Source organism: Balaenoptera physalus, assembly GCF_965194825.1.
Source record: "Balaenoptera physalus genome assembly, chromosome: 6".
Taxonomy (NCBI): domain Eukaryota; kingdom Metazoa; phylum Chordata; class Mammalia; order Artiodactyla; family Balaenopteridae; genus Balaenoptera; species Balaenoptera physalus.
In genome coordinates, this window is record NC_138885.1 from 104,927,527 (window position 1) to 104,944,752 (window position 17,226).

Consider the following 17,226-nt stretch of genomic DNA (forward strand, 5'->3'; position numbering starts at 1 on the left):
CTTGCCGCAACTAGAGAAAGCCCTCGCACAGAAACGAAGACCTAACACAGCCATAAATAAATAAGTAAGTAAGTAAGTAAATAAATAAAATAAAATAAAAATTAAAAAAAAAAAGAAAGAAACTATGTGTCCAGCACTGTGACTGCAAATGTGAGCCTGTCTTTATGAAATGCGCAGTATAACTGAAGGAGCAGGTGTCAATCAAAGAATCAAAATACCACAAAAGTAAATAAATCCCATAATTTGGAGGGACATATGATACGTGAACACCAATGATTTGTGCCCTTTTCTATGTGTATGTCAAACTTCACTAAAAAGTTTTAAACAGGGCTTCCCTGGTGGCGCAGTGGTTGAGAGTCTGCCTGCCAATGCAGGGGACACAGGTTCGAGCCCTGGTCTGGGAAGATGCCACATGCCGTGGAGCAACTGGGCCCGTGAGCCACAACTGCTGAGCCTGCGCGTCTGGAGCCTGTGCTCCGCAACAAGAGAGGCCATGATAATGAGAGGCCCGCGCACCGCGATGAAGAGTGGCCCCCGCTCGCCGCAACTAGAAAAGGCCCATGCACAGAAACGAAGACCCAACAGAGTCAAAAATAAATAAATAAATAAATAAAGTAGCTATAACAAAACAAAAAAAACTCATTAAAAAAAAAAGTTTTAAACAATATTTTGCATCCAAAAGACAGTAATAATTCCAGAATCTGTGAATTGGAGACAGCCTGAAAAATCAATTCATCCATTTTCCTCATTTTACATATGAGGACACCGGAGTCCTGGGAAAGTTACACAAATTGGTCTCCTCAGGGAGTAACTATGTGAAACAATGTTAAACTTCTAACCCCTAGGATCTGACCTTGTCTTTAACACTGCCCACCTGACTCACTCCCCCTGTATTCTACATACTTTCTAGCATATTTTTATTTGCTATAACCCTCTACCCCTCTAACCCTATAAAAATCTCTCCAAGCCCCAATTCAAAAGTCCAGGAATCCTTCCTCCACTGGTCATCCTGATTTACCCTGAACTGTGTGTACACTTCATCCCTTGTAACTAAGGATCGCTCCTTCAGGGTGGAAAGCCTCACTGCATCACCACTTCCACCACTTACAGTGCCTCAGGGATTGTTTGCCCTCCTAACAATGAAGGGAGCAATCAACCCATCAAAGGATGAATGGCCTATAAGAATGCCTCTCAACATTCCAAACTAATGAAGAAAGACAAAGGCTAACGCTGGAGTCAGGAAATCTACCCTTTATTTTACAAGCATTCATATAGCACTTAGAACACAGCACACACTGCTCTGAGTACCTTACAAATTAACTCATTTAATTCCCCTAACAAACTTATAAAGTAGAAACTACTACTAACTCATCGGCAGGTCAAGAAAAGGAAGCATACAAAGATGAAATAATTTGCCCAAAATCACTGAGCCAGGATTTGAAGCCAGGGTCCAAAATCCATTCTCTTAACCACTAAACTATGCAGCCTCAAAATGTAAGAGAAAACAATCTCAATCACCTTTACTAAAACGACAAGAGATAATTTAGAAAAATAAAATCACCTATCTTAAAAATCACAAGACTGCTTTTTGACTTTTTACTAAAAGTTGATTAAAAAATCACTAGAACAACAAGGTCCTACAGTATAGCACAGAGAATATTCAATATCCTGTAATAAACCATAATGGAAAACAATATAAAAAAATGTACATATATGTATAACTGAATCACTTTGCTGTACACCGGAAGCTAACACAACATTGTAAATCAACTACAATTTTAAAATTCACTAGAGGACTTCTCTGGTGGTGCAGTGGTTAAGAATACGCCTGCCAGGGGCTTCCCTGGTGGCGCAGTGGTTGAGAATCTGCCTGCTAATGCAGGCGACACGGGTTCGCACCCTGGTCTCGGAGGATCCCACATGCCGCGGAGCAACTAGGTCCGTGAGCCACAACTACTGAGCCTGCGCGTCTGGAGCCTGTGCTCCGCAACAAGAGAGGCCACGATAGTGAGAGGCCCGCGCACCGCGATGAAGAGTGGCCCCCGCTTGCCGCAACTATAGAAAGCCCTAGCACAGAAACGAAGACCCAATATAGCAATCAATCAATCAATCAATCAATCAATAAATCTTTAAAAAAAATAATAATAATACGCCTGCCAATGCAGGGGACACGGGTTTGATCCCTGGTCCGGGAAGATTCCACATGCCGCGGAGCAACTAAGCCCGTGCGCCACAACTGCTGAGCCTTCGTGCCTAGAGTCCATGTTCTGCAACAAGAGAGGCCACCGTAATGAGAAGCCTGTGCACCACAACGAAGAGTAGCCCCCACTCACAACTAGAGAAAGCCCACGCGCAGCAACGAGGACCCAATGCAGCCAAAAATAAATAAATAAATAAAAATTTAAAAAATAATAATAATAATAAATAAATGTCACCAGAACTCCGAATTAAAATTGTGGTAGATGCTAAACCCCAGCACCCACCAAAAAACAGATCAAGAGGTATCTAATTATTTAAATTCCCAAAACAGTGTCATGCGACACCTGGGCTTTTTCACTACAGCTCCCATTTCCTGCTTCCTTTAGGAACCCATTATTCTCATGCTTCCTGTCTCATTTTCCCAAATCTTTAAATAGCTTCTATCTGGTTGTGAGGCTTGGACCTAACACATATGTCACATCTGGCCTCTTGAACAATTTCATCAGCTTCACCTTGGAGTCATACTTATGTTAAAGGTCAAGAAAAGATGCCCTGGAATGGAGCCAATCCGCCCTCACTCACAAGTAACGCTTGCTGCAAAACAGATCCAATGTGCTACACAGGACAGCTGACAGCTGGGAGCGCGAGATGGGTGACAGCTGCAAGCTGAATGTGAGGGTAATTGGGGTAGTCACTAGCCCACTGAGGAAAACTTGGAAGCTCTGTAAAAAGGACAGACACACTGACACACAATTTCAAATAATATGACACTGTTTTGAACGACGGGTAGCAAAAGCAAGAAGCAGGCCATCCTGAGTTGCTCCTTTGGAGTAATGATGTCAGGCAGCTACTAGGCAAAGCACAGGAGGGAAGAATGGGTTGGTTTTTTCCTATGCTTTACTCACTACAGACAATGCCAAACGTGCAGTGACAGGGAGAGGAACACTAATCATTTCTAAACACTAAACCCCATGGGACATAAAATTTTACAACAAAAAGGATTTTTAACCTTAAGATGTTTTACCTGTTAAAACAGTTTTGCAAACTACTGCCTATGCACCAAATCAAGCCAGGAGCCTGTTTTTGTACAGCCCTTGAGCTAAGAATTCTTTTTTTATGTTTTTAAGGGTTGTAAAAAAAAACAAGAACAGACACTGTTTGTGACAGCAAAGCCTAAAATATATACTATATGACCCTTAACAGAGAAAGTTTGCAGAGCCCTATGTTAAAATATGCACTAAAAGAAACAGCTGAGATTTAGTTAACCCATCAGTGGTTCGTATATTAATTTTTTTTTTTTTAATCACTGGAGGGAATTCCCTGGCAGGCCAGTGGTTAGGACTCCTCGCATTCACTGCCAAGGGCCCGGATTCAATCCCTGGTTGGGGAACTAAGATCCCACAAGCCGCATGGCGAGCTGCGGACCAAAAACAAAAATGTTTTTTCATAAATAAACAAATCACTGGAGTTCAGTATCATTAACCATCCACAACGGGTTGTATTAAAAGTCTGGACCTAGTTACTGATGTCTACTTTCAGTCTTTTGGCTCTTACTGTCTGCTCACTTCAGTTAGAAACTGGAAAAATACTGGTAGGGGATAAAAGTGAAACTGGCTTTATCAGATTTCAGGACGAGCTATAAATTATTCCTCTTTTGTCTCCCCCAAACCATTCAGCAAACAGACTGTATTTTTGTATTTTCATAAAACACCGGCTGCTAATCACTTATTCTATAACAATCACCACATTCACCACTTTACGTGTATAATTTCATTTAGTTTCTTCCCTCCCATAGAACGTTAGCTTCATAAGGGTTGGGGTTTCTGTCTGCTTTGCTTACTAATGAATCTCCAATGCCTAGAGTAGTCTGGCACTTGGTAGGTGTTCAATAATATATTTTTTTTATTATTAATGAATCCTCACAGGAGGATGAGCTGAGCACTATCGTCACTCAGATAAGGAAACTGAGGCACAGAGATGTTGGATGACTAGGGCCATTCAGCAGTAGCAAAGCTGGAACCTGACCCCAGCAGTCTGACTCTACGGTCTACGTGAGGCATACCGCTGCCACCCTAGTGCCTTCCATACAGAAATGTGCCATCTGAACGTCTAACTTTCGTTGACCTATGAAGGTGTGACTACAATTGCTTCTATTATAGCAACCAGCAGAGCCAGTTTTAAATTTCTTAGTCTCTGATGGATGACCCTTGTGCTATGGGAAAAGACACACAACATCAGAATGTCTTCATGGACAAAAGTGCCACTTTTCTAAGGAGGGTAATGATGTCATTTTTGTCACAAGGTTTAAAGTTTTTGTAAAACAAAATGTAAGTGCAAAACTCTGACAGTTACGTCCTTTCCATTTTTAAAGAAAGAGTTGCTATGTTACTTATGCTTTACGTACAACAAAGTTCTGCAAGTTGGACATCAGAGGGGGGAAAAAGAAATCAAAACCAAGTCCAAAAAAGAAATAGGGTAGAACAGCTACGAGCAGAGAGAAAACCTGCCAGAGTGATACTGATGCAGAAATACTGAGCTGTGCACACAGCAGGCGCTCAATAAACGCTTTTGGAAGAAATGAAAAGTGAGATAAGCCCTTCTTGGGTTTTATAAACCTTCTTTATTTCTATACTAGGAGGAGCTACAGGACAAGAAGAAGCAAGGAGGACCAGTCAAGAAAGTGATGTCTTCAGATGGAATGAAAACCTTGAACTTAAAGGATTCCCATGGTGTAACAGCATGAAGAAAGTAAGAAGCAAAAAGTAATAATAAACAGCATCTCTTAAGAGCTGGAACCCCAAGCCATACAGTCTTTGATCAAACCAAGGAAATGTGATATTGAATGAGAAATTGGCGGTGTCCATCACACCTCCATCTTCAATCTACCCCCCACAAAAGTCCCCCAAACTCTCCTCCCTCCCCAAATAAGGCTGCGACGGAGAAAAGGTCAAAGGGGCCAGCTCAGCAAACAGTGACAGCTGCTTCAAATTTAGTGGGCCTCTTCAAACTTAACAGCCCTCGGCCTAAGGTTCTGGAATTACCCTGGTCACAAGAATCACGGGCCCGGTGAACAGTGCAGATGCCCCAGCGCTACAGATTCAAACTCTGGAGGCGGGAACAGGGATCCGCATCTTTAGCCACGCCTCTAGACTCTTAGGCCCGCTAAAGTTCGAAAACTACCATCTTAGTTGGGTTTGGTGCAAGAAAGGCTAGAAAGCCGCCCAGAAAGGGTTGAATGGGGGCCCGGAGTGGGGATAAATAACACCAGATCCCTGGTCAGGTACTAACTCTGCTCGGCGGCCCAACTGCTGGGGGAGGTGGGGAGACGGGAATGAACAGAGGAAACCGGAGGTTTGAAAAGACGCCTGCCCCCGCCGAGGCCCTCCCGGCAGCCCCCTCGAGGGTCGGTCTTTACCAACGCGAGCAGCGCAGCAGCTTCTCCAACCGGTAGAGCGCGGCGCGGCTGTGGGCCCAGGCCCCGCGACCTGCCGGCTCCATGGCGGGCGCGGGATGAGGCTCGTTCCCGGAGCGGATCCTCGGCTGCCGGTTCCCCCGCATCGCCCCGCCCTCGCGGAGAAGGCTCCTGGGAGAGCGGGAGGCAGGGCGAACTCGGGCAACCACCCAGACAGCGCAGGCCTGCGACCTGATCTCCGGGCCCCCCGCCCCAGCTGTTCCCGCTTCTGTGCCGGCGGGACGCCTAGGGGTACGAGGCGCGCGAGGTGGGCGGGGCACGGCCAAAACGCGCCAAAAGTCCCGGCGCGCGGGCCGGGGGGCGGGGCCTCGGCGCGGGGCGGGGCCTCGGCGCCGGGCGCGGCTGCGGTAGGACCCCCGCTGTCGGCGGGAAAGGGGGCGGGGCCACAGGCTGCCCTGAGGCGTAAAGGTAAGAATGTGAGCAAGTCCTTGCTTTCCCAGAGCGCGGATTCTAGGGACCCTTGGCCGAATTTAATCAATGGAAAGTCACAAACCGAGAAACTTTTTAGTTGAGCATGGTCTATAAGGAGTGCTGTTTCGACTACTGCTGAGCTTGGAAACGCTTTGCTCGTAACATTGACACTCTTAATTCCTAAGAAAGTAACTTTCTTTTCTCTCCCCACGCCACCCCCGGCTTTTCATTGATAGCCATATATACAGATACACCTACTACGCACCCCTTCACCCTCCCCATCCAGTCCGCTGCCAAACCCTTGCATTTTTTTCCCCCTTACTCTCAAATCTTCCCACTTCTCTCTGTCTTCACAACAAGCCCAGTTGTATCATTTTCACCTGGAGTGTTCCCATAGCCTTCTAGCTGATAACCCGGTGTCCACCCAAGTCCCGCTCAGTCTTCAAGCTACACGGCAGCCATCTAAAACATTTCCAAATAAACACGTGGTTAATAGACGCAGAACGAGTAAAACTAAATAAGATCTTACAGGGTGTTTTACCTGACCTATGATAGCACATGAAATTAACCAAATATATATAAATATATATATTTAACCTCACAGGTAGCCAAGAAGTTAATCCTTGATTTTTTTAAGCCATTGCTTACCCTTTGCAGAGAAATCAAACTCTAGAGAACTTAAAATGTTAAATGAACTTGAAGAGATGCTATGGTGTATAATGGAGTTAGCTGGAGACTTCAGGAGCCGGGAAGTCCTACTTCTAATCCCACTTCCTCCACTGAATAATTGTGTGATTTAAGTCAAGCCTTACGTTCTCTGAGCATTTGTTTCCTTATCTGCAAAACCGGGATAACAGTATTTATCCTGTAGATTTGTGGGATTACAGTAAATGTAAAAGCACCTACATCATAAGTACTCAAAACTAATGTGAAGATGATCAGTACTGTGAATGCTTTACTTACCACAGAATGACATTGAATATTTTTATCAGATGCTTTTTTTTATTAGGGCATAATTTAACTGTGATCAGAGGAAATGAAAATTTCACATTTTGGTCAAATGCTTTGAGGACCAAACAATTGTTACTGGCCTGTTCGTACAGGGCTATTAAATGAATTATGATGCAGGTGCAATGACTTCTTTCTCCTATTAGTTTCCTCTTCCTTCTACCACTGCTCCATTAGCGCTCCTCAAACTCACGAAATTCTCGGCAGCTGTTTCATGGTGGCCATAGTACACTGGTCAAGAGAATAAGCAAGGTTACTCTTCCATCTGCCACTTCCCCTTCCATTTGCTTCCTCCCAGCCCTGCAGTGCTACAGCTCAGGTGACTGATGCTTAGCTTTTAGTGGAGATGGGGTATGTGTTTTTGAACCAACTCTTCCTCGCAGGCCTGGATCCTGAATTTCAAGAGCCAATTCTTTCTCCCATGTCCATTATGTGTGCAGGTAAAAGATGGGTGACCTACCCAGGATGAGGTACACCAACAATGTGTGAAATCCTGAAATTCTGTTCCCAGAAAAAAGTTCCCCAGGGAAATGCAGTCCAGCTATAGGGTCCTGGTAAAGCCTTAGCTTAGGGCATTAATAATATCCCCTCTCCACTTTAAAAAGGGATAAATGGTATCCTATTTCCCTTTCCGTTTCCCTGCAAGGACCTCCTGAGTCCATCAAGTTTAGGTTTGTTGCTCCATTTCACTCCTAGTCTATCCTCCTCTTCTTCCAGTTAAGCAGTATTCCCCAGAAACTTAGAACCTTCAACCCTTCCAAAATGATTCATCCTACCCCAGTGTAACTCTCCGGTCCCAGGGGGGGGATTCTGAGGCATACAAATTGGCTTGCTTTAGCCTATTTACCCATTCTTCTCTTTCCATGCCCTGCCCCGCATCACTTTGATTACCATCTGTAATTCTACTGTACTCCAAAGGCATCTCCAGCCTGGATCTCTTTCCCAATCTTTAGGCTCAATATAACAGTTTGTTAAAAACAGTCTAAATGCTATTTTTTTTTTCTTCTGTTGTGTTGTGAAGTATTTTACAAGTAGTAAATCTTCCTCATATTCACTTGGATAAACATATAGAACAAGCAAAATGGGACAAGAGTAACACCCCGACTCTCAGCCCGTGGAATGTGAGGCTATCTCACAAATTCAGCACGTACACTAATTCTTCTCTGGCTGTGAATTATGGTGTCATGCGGTGAAATCGACCACCTCAATTCTTTTGAGTGCACTCTCTTTGACAGATATAAATTTTGTTTGCAAGGACCTCTATGAAACCTAGAGTTACCCCCAGAAAATGCAGTTTAAAAACAATTGATAAAGAACAATTGAATGTGGTAATTGATGGAGTGGAACAAACCTCCACAGCATCTAGGAGTGTGGTGTCTGCTCTCTGCGTTTGACTGAGCTAGCCTTCCTATGTGAAAATGCCATTAACCTAAGTTAAAGTCATAACCTCTGTGCCATTTTTTCTGCAATCCAATGTGGTATAATGATTAAGTGCCATAGAGCTCTGGAGTCAAGCAGAACTGGGTTATAAACCGACCCCTGCCATTTCCTAGAATTGCGCCCATAGGCCCGTTGTTTAACCTATCTTGGAACTTAGTTTCATCTATTGTAAATGTCAGATCAATGTATACCGACCTCTCACAGGGTTGCTGTGAGAAAGGAATTACAAACTATGAAACTGGTCGAAGCCAGGAATGCAGCACAACCAATGCAAATCCCTTCACAATGGACTGTCCTGAACTTTAATACATATAGTGAAGCTTAAGTCACAGCGCACAACACATTTTCCCATCTTTAGAACTGGTTTTAGCATTGTTGAGTTGCAGTAAGCCAGTTATGCTTGCTTTAAAATTCTCTTACGAAAGAGTACATCTTCTGAGCTAGAGGGAGCTGCTCAATCCCGTGACTATGGAACAGAGATACTTGCCGTAGCAATTCCTTTGCAAATATGGTGCAATAACTCTGAAAGGAAGCTTGAATTTTGCTTAATGACCATAATCTCTCTTAGTATCATCGCAAATGAAGTTATCTACTGAATTCCTAACACCATCCTTGGCAAACCATTATAGTTTTGTTCAGTTAACTTGGAGATCTTTTATTTATTTTGTTCTTCCTTTAAGAGCAAGGAAACCTCAACAATTAAAAACAGTAATTTTGCCCTATGTACTATAGACAGCTTATATGAAGCAAACAAAACAGTATGGCCCAAACTAATCAGTACCTACCACCCACAGACACCATATGATGAATGTGGACCCCTACTTGGGCAGTACAGTTGTACATACATGTATTGATCAAGTTAGTGGCTACAGTCTCTCTGAGTTGCACATATAGACACAGTCTCAGTGTCATGTAGACCTTGGCATTTACTGAGAAATTACCTAAGTCACTAGAAGCATCTAGATATTTTGAAATGGTTTTTGAAAGGATGTTAACCCCATTCTTGACCTGCCTAATTTCTGTTACAGAATCAAAAGTATGTAGTCTAAGGACATAGATATATTATTATGTCCCTTCAGCAATGGTTTTAAAGGTTTTGGTATCTTCTGTATTTCCTGATCATTTATCAAATTCAGTCTGACACAGATATTTCACTGGTCATTGTTTTTGGTTCAACAGACTTCAGAGTTCAGCTCATTCCACTGCCTTTTATCGCTTGCTATTTTTAAGGAGAGATCTCAGTAGAAACCCCCTTTTTCTGTACAGTGTAATTACTGAAGCACATAAAATGGTTATAGCAGGAATTTATCACTTTCAGGTGGAAATACTCCCAGCCAAATAAAAGATAGAGTAGGAATGCCAGAAGCAATTTATAACAGGCTCACTGACATTTTGTGTTGAGAAGCTCTACCACTGAATAAGTATTAAGTCATAAATCTCTGTAAATGTGATTAAAGCCAACAAGTTATTCTTTGACGGGACACCATAATGAAAGAATGTTGTGATGCAAAGCAGGAAGATTCTGTTGACAAAAATCACCAAAAACAGCTGTTTGTAAAATTTACAAACAGCTTGTTTTAAATTCTGTTGAATTCCAGCAGCTGTTTGTTTGCACATAAAATGTTCATTTAGGAAATGAGCATTGACCCTAGTTTGGGTTCCATTGTGTTTCAAAATTTTGTAATCAGTGCAATCAAAATTCATACAATAATTTAAATTTCTTTCCAAGGACACGTAAGAGGTAACCAGTATATTTAAGTATGCCTTGGACACGGTATATGTTCGATAAATAGGGAAATGAGTGAATGACTGTATACCATTGTCCCTGAAAGCAATGGCCAGCTACCAAGTGCATTTCAGCTTTATTTTTTTTCCATTCACATATACTGTTTTGGAAGTTATGCCTTGTTCATATTGGATTCATTTTGCTAGTATTGATAATACCCCTTAATAGGCCTTTAGAAATACATTTTGGAGTTTAGAATATTGAATTAAAATTTAGTTACTGCTGTAAAGTCACTCTCTGTGACAGAAAGTTTATTAAATCTCTCCTCAATATTTTTACATTGCCTTCATTTAGTTGCTTTTCTCGCTATCTCAAAAGATAGCTTATATATTTTTTCATCTGTGAAGTAGGGATAATAGAAAATACCTCATTGCTGTTGCATGGATAAAATAAGCTAATAACCTTAGCAAAGTTCTTGACACACAGTAAGTTCTTAATAAATGCTGTCACTTATTACTCTACAAACCTACTCTACTCTAGGTTCAAGAATAATAAAATGGGGCTTCCCTGGTGGTGCAGTGGTTAAGAATCTGCCTGCCAATGCAGGGGACACGGGTTCGAGCCCTGGTCCAGGAAGATCCCACATGCCGCGGAGCAACTCAGCCCGTGCGCCACAACTACTGAAGCCCAAGCGCCTAGAGCCCATGCTCCACGACAAGAGAAGCCACCGCAGTGAGAAGCCTGCGCACTGCAACGAAGAGTAGCCCCCGCTCACTGCAACTAGAGAAAGCCCACGTGCAGCAATGAAGACCCAACACAGCCAAAAATAAATAAGTAAAATAAATTTTAAAAAAAAAAGAAAAAGAAAATGATAAGAAATTTATTCTTAGATAATAAGAACAATATCCTCTTGGATAGTCAGGTAGACTGCAATCCAGTATATTTCAACTTTTAAAAATATCTGTTCCCCCCAGCCTCAAAATAATATAATTATATATATATATATATATATATATATATATAAATTGCATATGTATATATGCAATTTTTAGGTGTTAATTGGGAGATTGGGAAGTTACCTCAACGAATAAACCTTATCTTAAAAATAACTATAACAACACTTTTCATTAAGCCAGACATACACAATGATAGTCTTTCCTTTACATGAATTAATCAAATCATTGAGAAAAATATACAGTCGTTCCTCAGAATGGGACAGGGGTCGGGGGGGTACGGAGGGGGTGTTGGTTCCATGACCTATCACGATACCAAAATCCAAGGTTGCTCAAGTCCCATGTAAGCCCTCTGTATCTGGGGTTCCATATCCAAGGGTTAAACCAACCTTAGATCATGTATTAAGTTTGGGATCCATGGTTGGTTGAATCCGTGGATGCAGAAACTACAGATATGGAGGGCCAACTGTGTTTACTGAAAAAAGTCCACGTACAAGTGGACCTGTGCGGTTCAAACCCCTGTTGTTCATGGGTCAACTGTATCCGTTGGTTTTAAATTTCCACAAAGAGTCTATATAATTTAGACTTACCATATAATCCTAACAATCACCTGAAGGTAAAGAGGTCATTATCCATCCAATTGACAGAAGGGGGAAAGGGGCTTCAGGTTGTTTAGTAATCATCCCAAGGACACACAGGTTATAAGCAGCAGAGTAGGGAAATAGATTCAGGTCTGCCTGACTTCAAAGCCCAGATTTTAAGCACCTGCATAACCTAGTTTTAATTAACTTCCAAGGACTTTAAGTCCAAGTCAGTTTAAATATGAGGATGTGTACTGATTTTCAGCACAACTATGCATTGTATGATTACAGAAGAAGTTTAACTTATAGTCTTTCCTCTCAGAGAATTTACTGTCTACAGACAAGATTAATATAAGAAACAATACAAATAATATGATATGAGACAGGTTATAATTAAGTGTTCAATTATGTGGTGCACATGTAAGTATCACAAAAGGTCAGGGAAGAGAATGCTTAAAATTGCTTACAGGGTCCTGTTGGTCCAGTGGTTAGGACTCAGCGCTTTCACTGCTGTGGCCCAGGTTTGATCCCTGGTCGTCAGGGAACTAAGACTCTGCAAGCCTTGTGGGCCGGCCAAAAAAAAAAAAAAATTGCTTACAGAAGACTGGGGAGGACTTCCCTGGTGGCACAGTGGTTAAGAATCCACCTGCCAATGCAGGGGACACAGCTTTGAGCCCTGGTCCGGGAAGATCCCACATGCCGTGGAGCAACTAAGCCTGCGTGCCACAACTACTGAGCCTGCGCTCTAGAGCCCGCGAGCCACAACTACCGAGCCTGCGTGCTGCAACTACTGAAGCCCACACGCCTAGAGCCTGTGCTCCGCAACAAGACAAGCCACCGCAATGAGAAGCCTGCGCACCGCAATAAAGAGTAGCCCCGGCTCGCCGCAACTAGAGAAAGCCTGCGTGCAGCAACAAAGACCCAACAGATCCTAAAATAAATAAATTTATTAAAAAAGAAGACTGGGGTGATCGTGGATATCTTTGTGGAAGAAGTGAAAGCAGAAGTTAAGTCTTAGAGATAGAGAGGTTTAAAGTAGTAGAAGGGTGGAGGAAGATTATTTCAAATGGGCAAAATGATATAAACACAGAGACACAAATGATGGGGGAACATCGGCACCAGTTTGACTAGAGCAAAGACATTAGACTGAAGCATATGAAATTACTGTTTCTGTAGGTCAGAAATGGTCAGATAACAGCAATTTCATCTGGCTCAACCTAATGCATATTAGATAGTAGTGATTACATATAGTACATAGCTGAACGCAAAAAGGAACTTCTGGAATTTGGAGAGGAATTAGTGAAAAGTCACCTTCTTGAGAGGGAAGCTAGCAGGAATCAACAAATAATGGTTGAGATTATTATTTGCTCATTTATGCATTGTAAGAGAGATTTGGAAATAGGTTGCTTAGAGATTCAAAGAAAAGCCCCAGTCCAATCAAAGCAAATAGAGTAAAATTAAAGGACTGAATTTTTTTTTTAACTTGCCCTTTCAGGGCAACTTGAGCCTGAGAATAAAAATTGTCACATTATTAATAATAACAATCTACATTTACATAGTTTTGGCATCTACCAGTGATGTGTGCTAGCTGGTTTATACAGGCTCGTAAGAGCCAACCTTGTATTTGTAGGAATTTTACTAGCTATTTGTTAAACATAGCCATTATTAAAAACCATATTGTGTAAACTTAGAATTAAATAATTTCTTAAAACAAAAGTAATAAATATTTAAAACTCATCACTTCCTAAATGTCTTACTACATTTTTTTTATTATCTAACCTCTTAATGTGAATTACATTTTTAAAAAATGTCTATAATGGACATGCCATAGTATATAATGGTATGCCCTTGCACATTTCTTGCCAACTCCACGTTCAGTAACATCATCTTGGTAGCTCGAAATCTATGTTAATAATACAGATTAATATGTCATGTCTATAGCTCTTGTATCATGAATAGGTACAAAAAATTGATGATTTATTTTTCCAGTATTCAAAACTGATTGAGCAAACAGTTCACTCACATCACTGACAAACAAGTTTCACTTTTATGTTACTCATGAATTGAACACAAATATCAGTGAACGTGTGTGGGAATTACTCTCAGAAAGCCAGTTGTTCAACATTTACCTGTACACCAGCGCATCTTCCTGCTGTGTTGGATCTGGTGTCTCCCCCGCACCCCCCACCCCCAACCCAGTGGAAGTCTTCAGGCTATATTTCACGTTTACTCACAAACACAGTGCTATTGGCTACAGTATTGGCATCTAGATTTTCCCTCTTCCTAGGCTTTGATTCTGAGCCCTGCAGTAATTTCTGCTGCCTCGGCTCAGAAGCCTGATATGCTCTGAGATGGTGAGATTCTTACTCCTTTGGACTCCACAACCCCTCCAGCTCAAAATCATCTCTAGCTGCTGCCTTTGGAAGGTACTCTGGGTCAACACTGCTTTATTAGAATAGGGAGATTTCCTTTTCCCCAATCTTGTACCTACTCTGTACTAATTATGTTGCCTAGTGCCTTCAGTATCTCCCAAAAAGGATGTATGAAGTTGACGCTTCTGGTTTTGCTGTGCTTTTATGTTCACATCACATGCCTGTGAGGGGCCGGACTGGTGGAACACTTCCTACCCTGTTTTACCTTCTCCGTGTGCTTCTGGCGGGTATCACTAGCTAATACATTATATATTTAACTTATATTTATCTAATTTAGTATCTGTGTTTCCTCATGGAATGTAAGCTCCAGGAAAGCAGGGATTTTTGTCTACTCATTGCTATAACCGCAGCACACAGAACAGCACCAGGAGCTTAGTAGGTATTTACATGAATGAGTGAGTGAATGAATGAGGACAAAGCGACAGATACGCTGTAGTCAGAATCAGCTTGGCCCTTTGATGCTGGGGGCATTATTTCTGGACCAAACTTGCTCTACTTTCTCTTTAATTAAGATAAGTTTGTTGTTGTTGTTGTTTTCTCTAGACATCCCTAAATCATTTGTGCCCTCCAAGTTCTCTAAAGATGATTAAATTCTCCTCGGTGGGTATTGCTTAGATTCCTCTCTGCACACCATTCCCTAGTCACACATGAAGTCGTAACTGGAACGTTGTAATGTAATCTAACTGAATGAAGAGAAGTAAAACCTATGAGTGTGTTAAATCAGAATGTTAAAAAAAAAAAAAAAAAAGCATTTTCTTAATGGTTCAGATTGGAATTTCTTTTGTGAGATGCTTTGGGAAAATTCTTGATAAGGTGCTTGGCTAAGAGGGATATTAGCAAAAGCCAAAGCAGCAACAGGCAGTGTTTAAACTACTTTCCGTGGACAAGAGAAATTAGGTTTGGGGCTTGGGAAGGAGGAAGGGGAAGAGAGGGAGAGGGACAGAAGGAGGAGGCGACAAGATTGTCACGAGATGGGAACTGCAACAAGAAAAGGCAGCCAGTGAAGAGTCCCAGGAGTTGGGTGACTGAGAACCTTAAGAACAAGTCCTAAATTATGGAACTCTTTTAGCTGGATGTAGGATTCCTGTGGAAACAAACCGGAAATCTATGGATTTATGGCGCCTGGCTCCCTGGAAAATGCTATGGATGCTGTGTACACTGATTGTAGAGGTGATAATATTTCATGTCTGAACAGGTAGGTCTCTTGTGCAAGTGAACTGGGTGAACACATTATTGCTTACAGATCAGAGTCAGAGCACATCATCATGTGGCCAAAAAAAAAAGGTAGGAGCTGGCTGGCAATCCGGGACCTTGAAATGATGAGGAAAGTATGAAATTGTTAGCAAAGACGGTGAGAGCTCAGATTTGCACCAGTCTGGTTTGAAATCTAATCTTTTGTTTTATCTCAGTAGGGCTGGGTAAGAAGCTTCTGGTTTTTGTGTTTTTTTTAAATATCAGATACTTCCTGCCCCCAAGGGGAAACGGTTTGCTACAGAACAAGATGGACAAAGGCCGTGGTGCTGGAAGATGTTTCAGGCTTTTATCGTCTCACTCTCAAAACTGTCCAAACAGCCCAGCAAATGAAGGCTTATCCTGCCAGAGGCAAGAAACGACAGTCCGTGTGGGTAAAATATATTACCTGAAATTTTTTCTGATCATATTATCTTCTCAATAGAGTTCTATTTTCACACTCAGTGACTTGATGTCAAAGATTTTCACATCTTTCTGGCTTATTACTTTAGGTGAATGTGGATGCTGTGATAGCAGTAATTATCAAAACCCAGAAAGAACAGGAAAAGGAAAAAGACCCTTTGTTTTCCAGCTCTTTTTAATGGTTAAGAGTATTTAAAACTAAAAGGAGAAATATACTTTAAAAGTGTACATATTTTTAAGAGAATTCATGAGCATCTCTTGGGGAAGGAGCAGGCAGGAAAAAGCAGGAGAGGTGGGATGACAACTAATGAATAGGCAAAACAAAAACAAAGACAGGACATTGTCCTTGAAACTATAAGATACATGGTCAAGCCCTGGCCCTGCCATTTGCTAATTTGTTTTACCTAAGCCATTTAATGCATTCTTCCAATTATCTCATGCATCAGATGGTTCTTGAGCGCTTACGTATCAGTCACTATCTTAGGTGTTGGAAGCCCAACCTGACCCCCTCATCACAGAGTTTACAATCTCTGCTTCCCTTTTATTAACTCTACAATGGGAAAAATAATAATTGCCTTCTCATAGTGTTTCTGTGACGATCAAATGAGAATACCTTACGTAAAAGCAGTTTGTTCGTAAAATAGATAGCTAGTGGGAAGCAGCCGCATAGCACAGGGAGATCAGCTCAGTGGTGTGTGACCACCTAGAGGGGTGGGATAGGGAGGGTGGGAGGAAGGGAGACGAAAGAGGGAAGAGATATGGGAACATATGTATATATATAACTGATTCACTTTGTTATAAAGCAGAAACTAACACACCATTGTAAAGCAATTATACTCCAATAAAGATGTTAAAAAAAAAAAGCAGTTTGTAAACTATACACGTGAATGATTATCATTATATTTCTCTTTATCCAAACTCAAAATAAGAGGTACTCAGCGAACCCTACATTTGTTAAAATTAAAACAAATGTTTTAAACTTCAATCATCAGTGCACAATGGCCTCTGCCGAAAAAAAATACCTTCTTTTAAAAAAATCTATCAAGATTTTGTGCAACTCCCATTATGATCAATAGACAATGTGGCTTGCTTTGAAATGTCTCCTCTTCATTTCATTTCTAAGTAGGAATTAAATTTCTTTTCTTGAATTATAGGGTGCCAGAATAAATGATTGAAGCATTGGGGGAGAATCACAAAATCGCACTCATTCTGTTCTGATATTTGAACCACAGACAAAAAAGAAAATCCTATAATTTGAATAGAGATATCCTCAGACTTAGGTAGTATTTAATTACACAACATTAGTACAACATAGTTTAAAAAGAAAATCTAAAGATCATTTTTTAAAATA

At 41.5% G+C, this 17,226-nt stretch overlaps 1 protein-coding gene across 1 annotated transcript in view; it reads right to left on the reverse strand.

The window, feature by feature from the left end:
• Positions 1-5,920, reverse strand: part of BARD1 (BRCA1 associated RING domain 1) — a 76,924-nt gene extending 71,004 nt beyond the window's left edge. The window contains exon 1 of the mRNA XM_082467471.1: positions 5,615-5,920. Coding sequence (XP_082323597.1) covers positions 5,615-5,757 — 143 coding nt within the window. The 5' untranslated portion in view covers positions 5,758-5,920. The remainder of the gene's footprint in view (positions 1-5,614) is intronic.
• Positions 5,921-17,226: the final 11,306 nt, after the last annotated feature.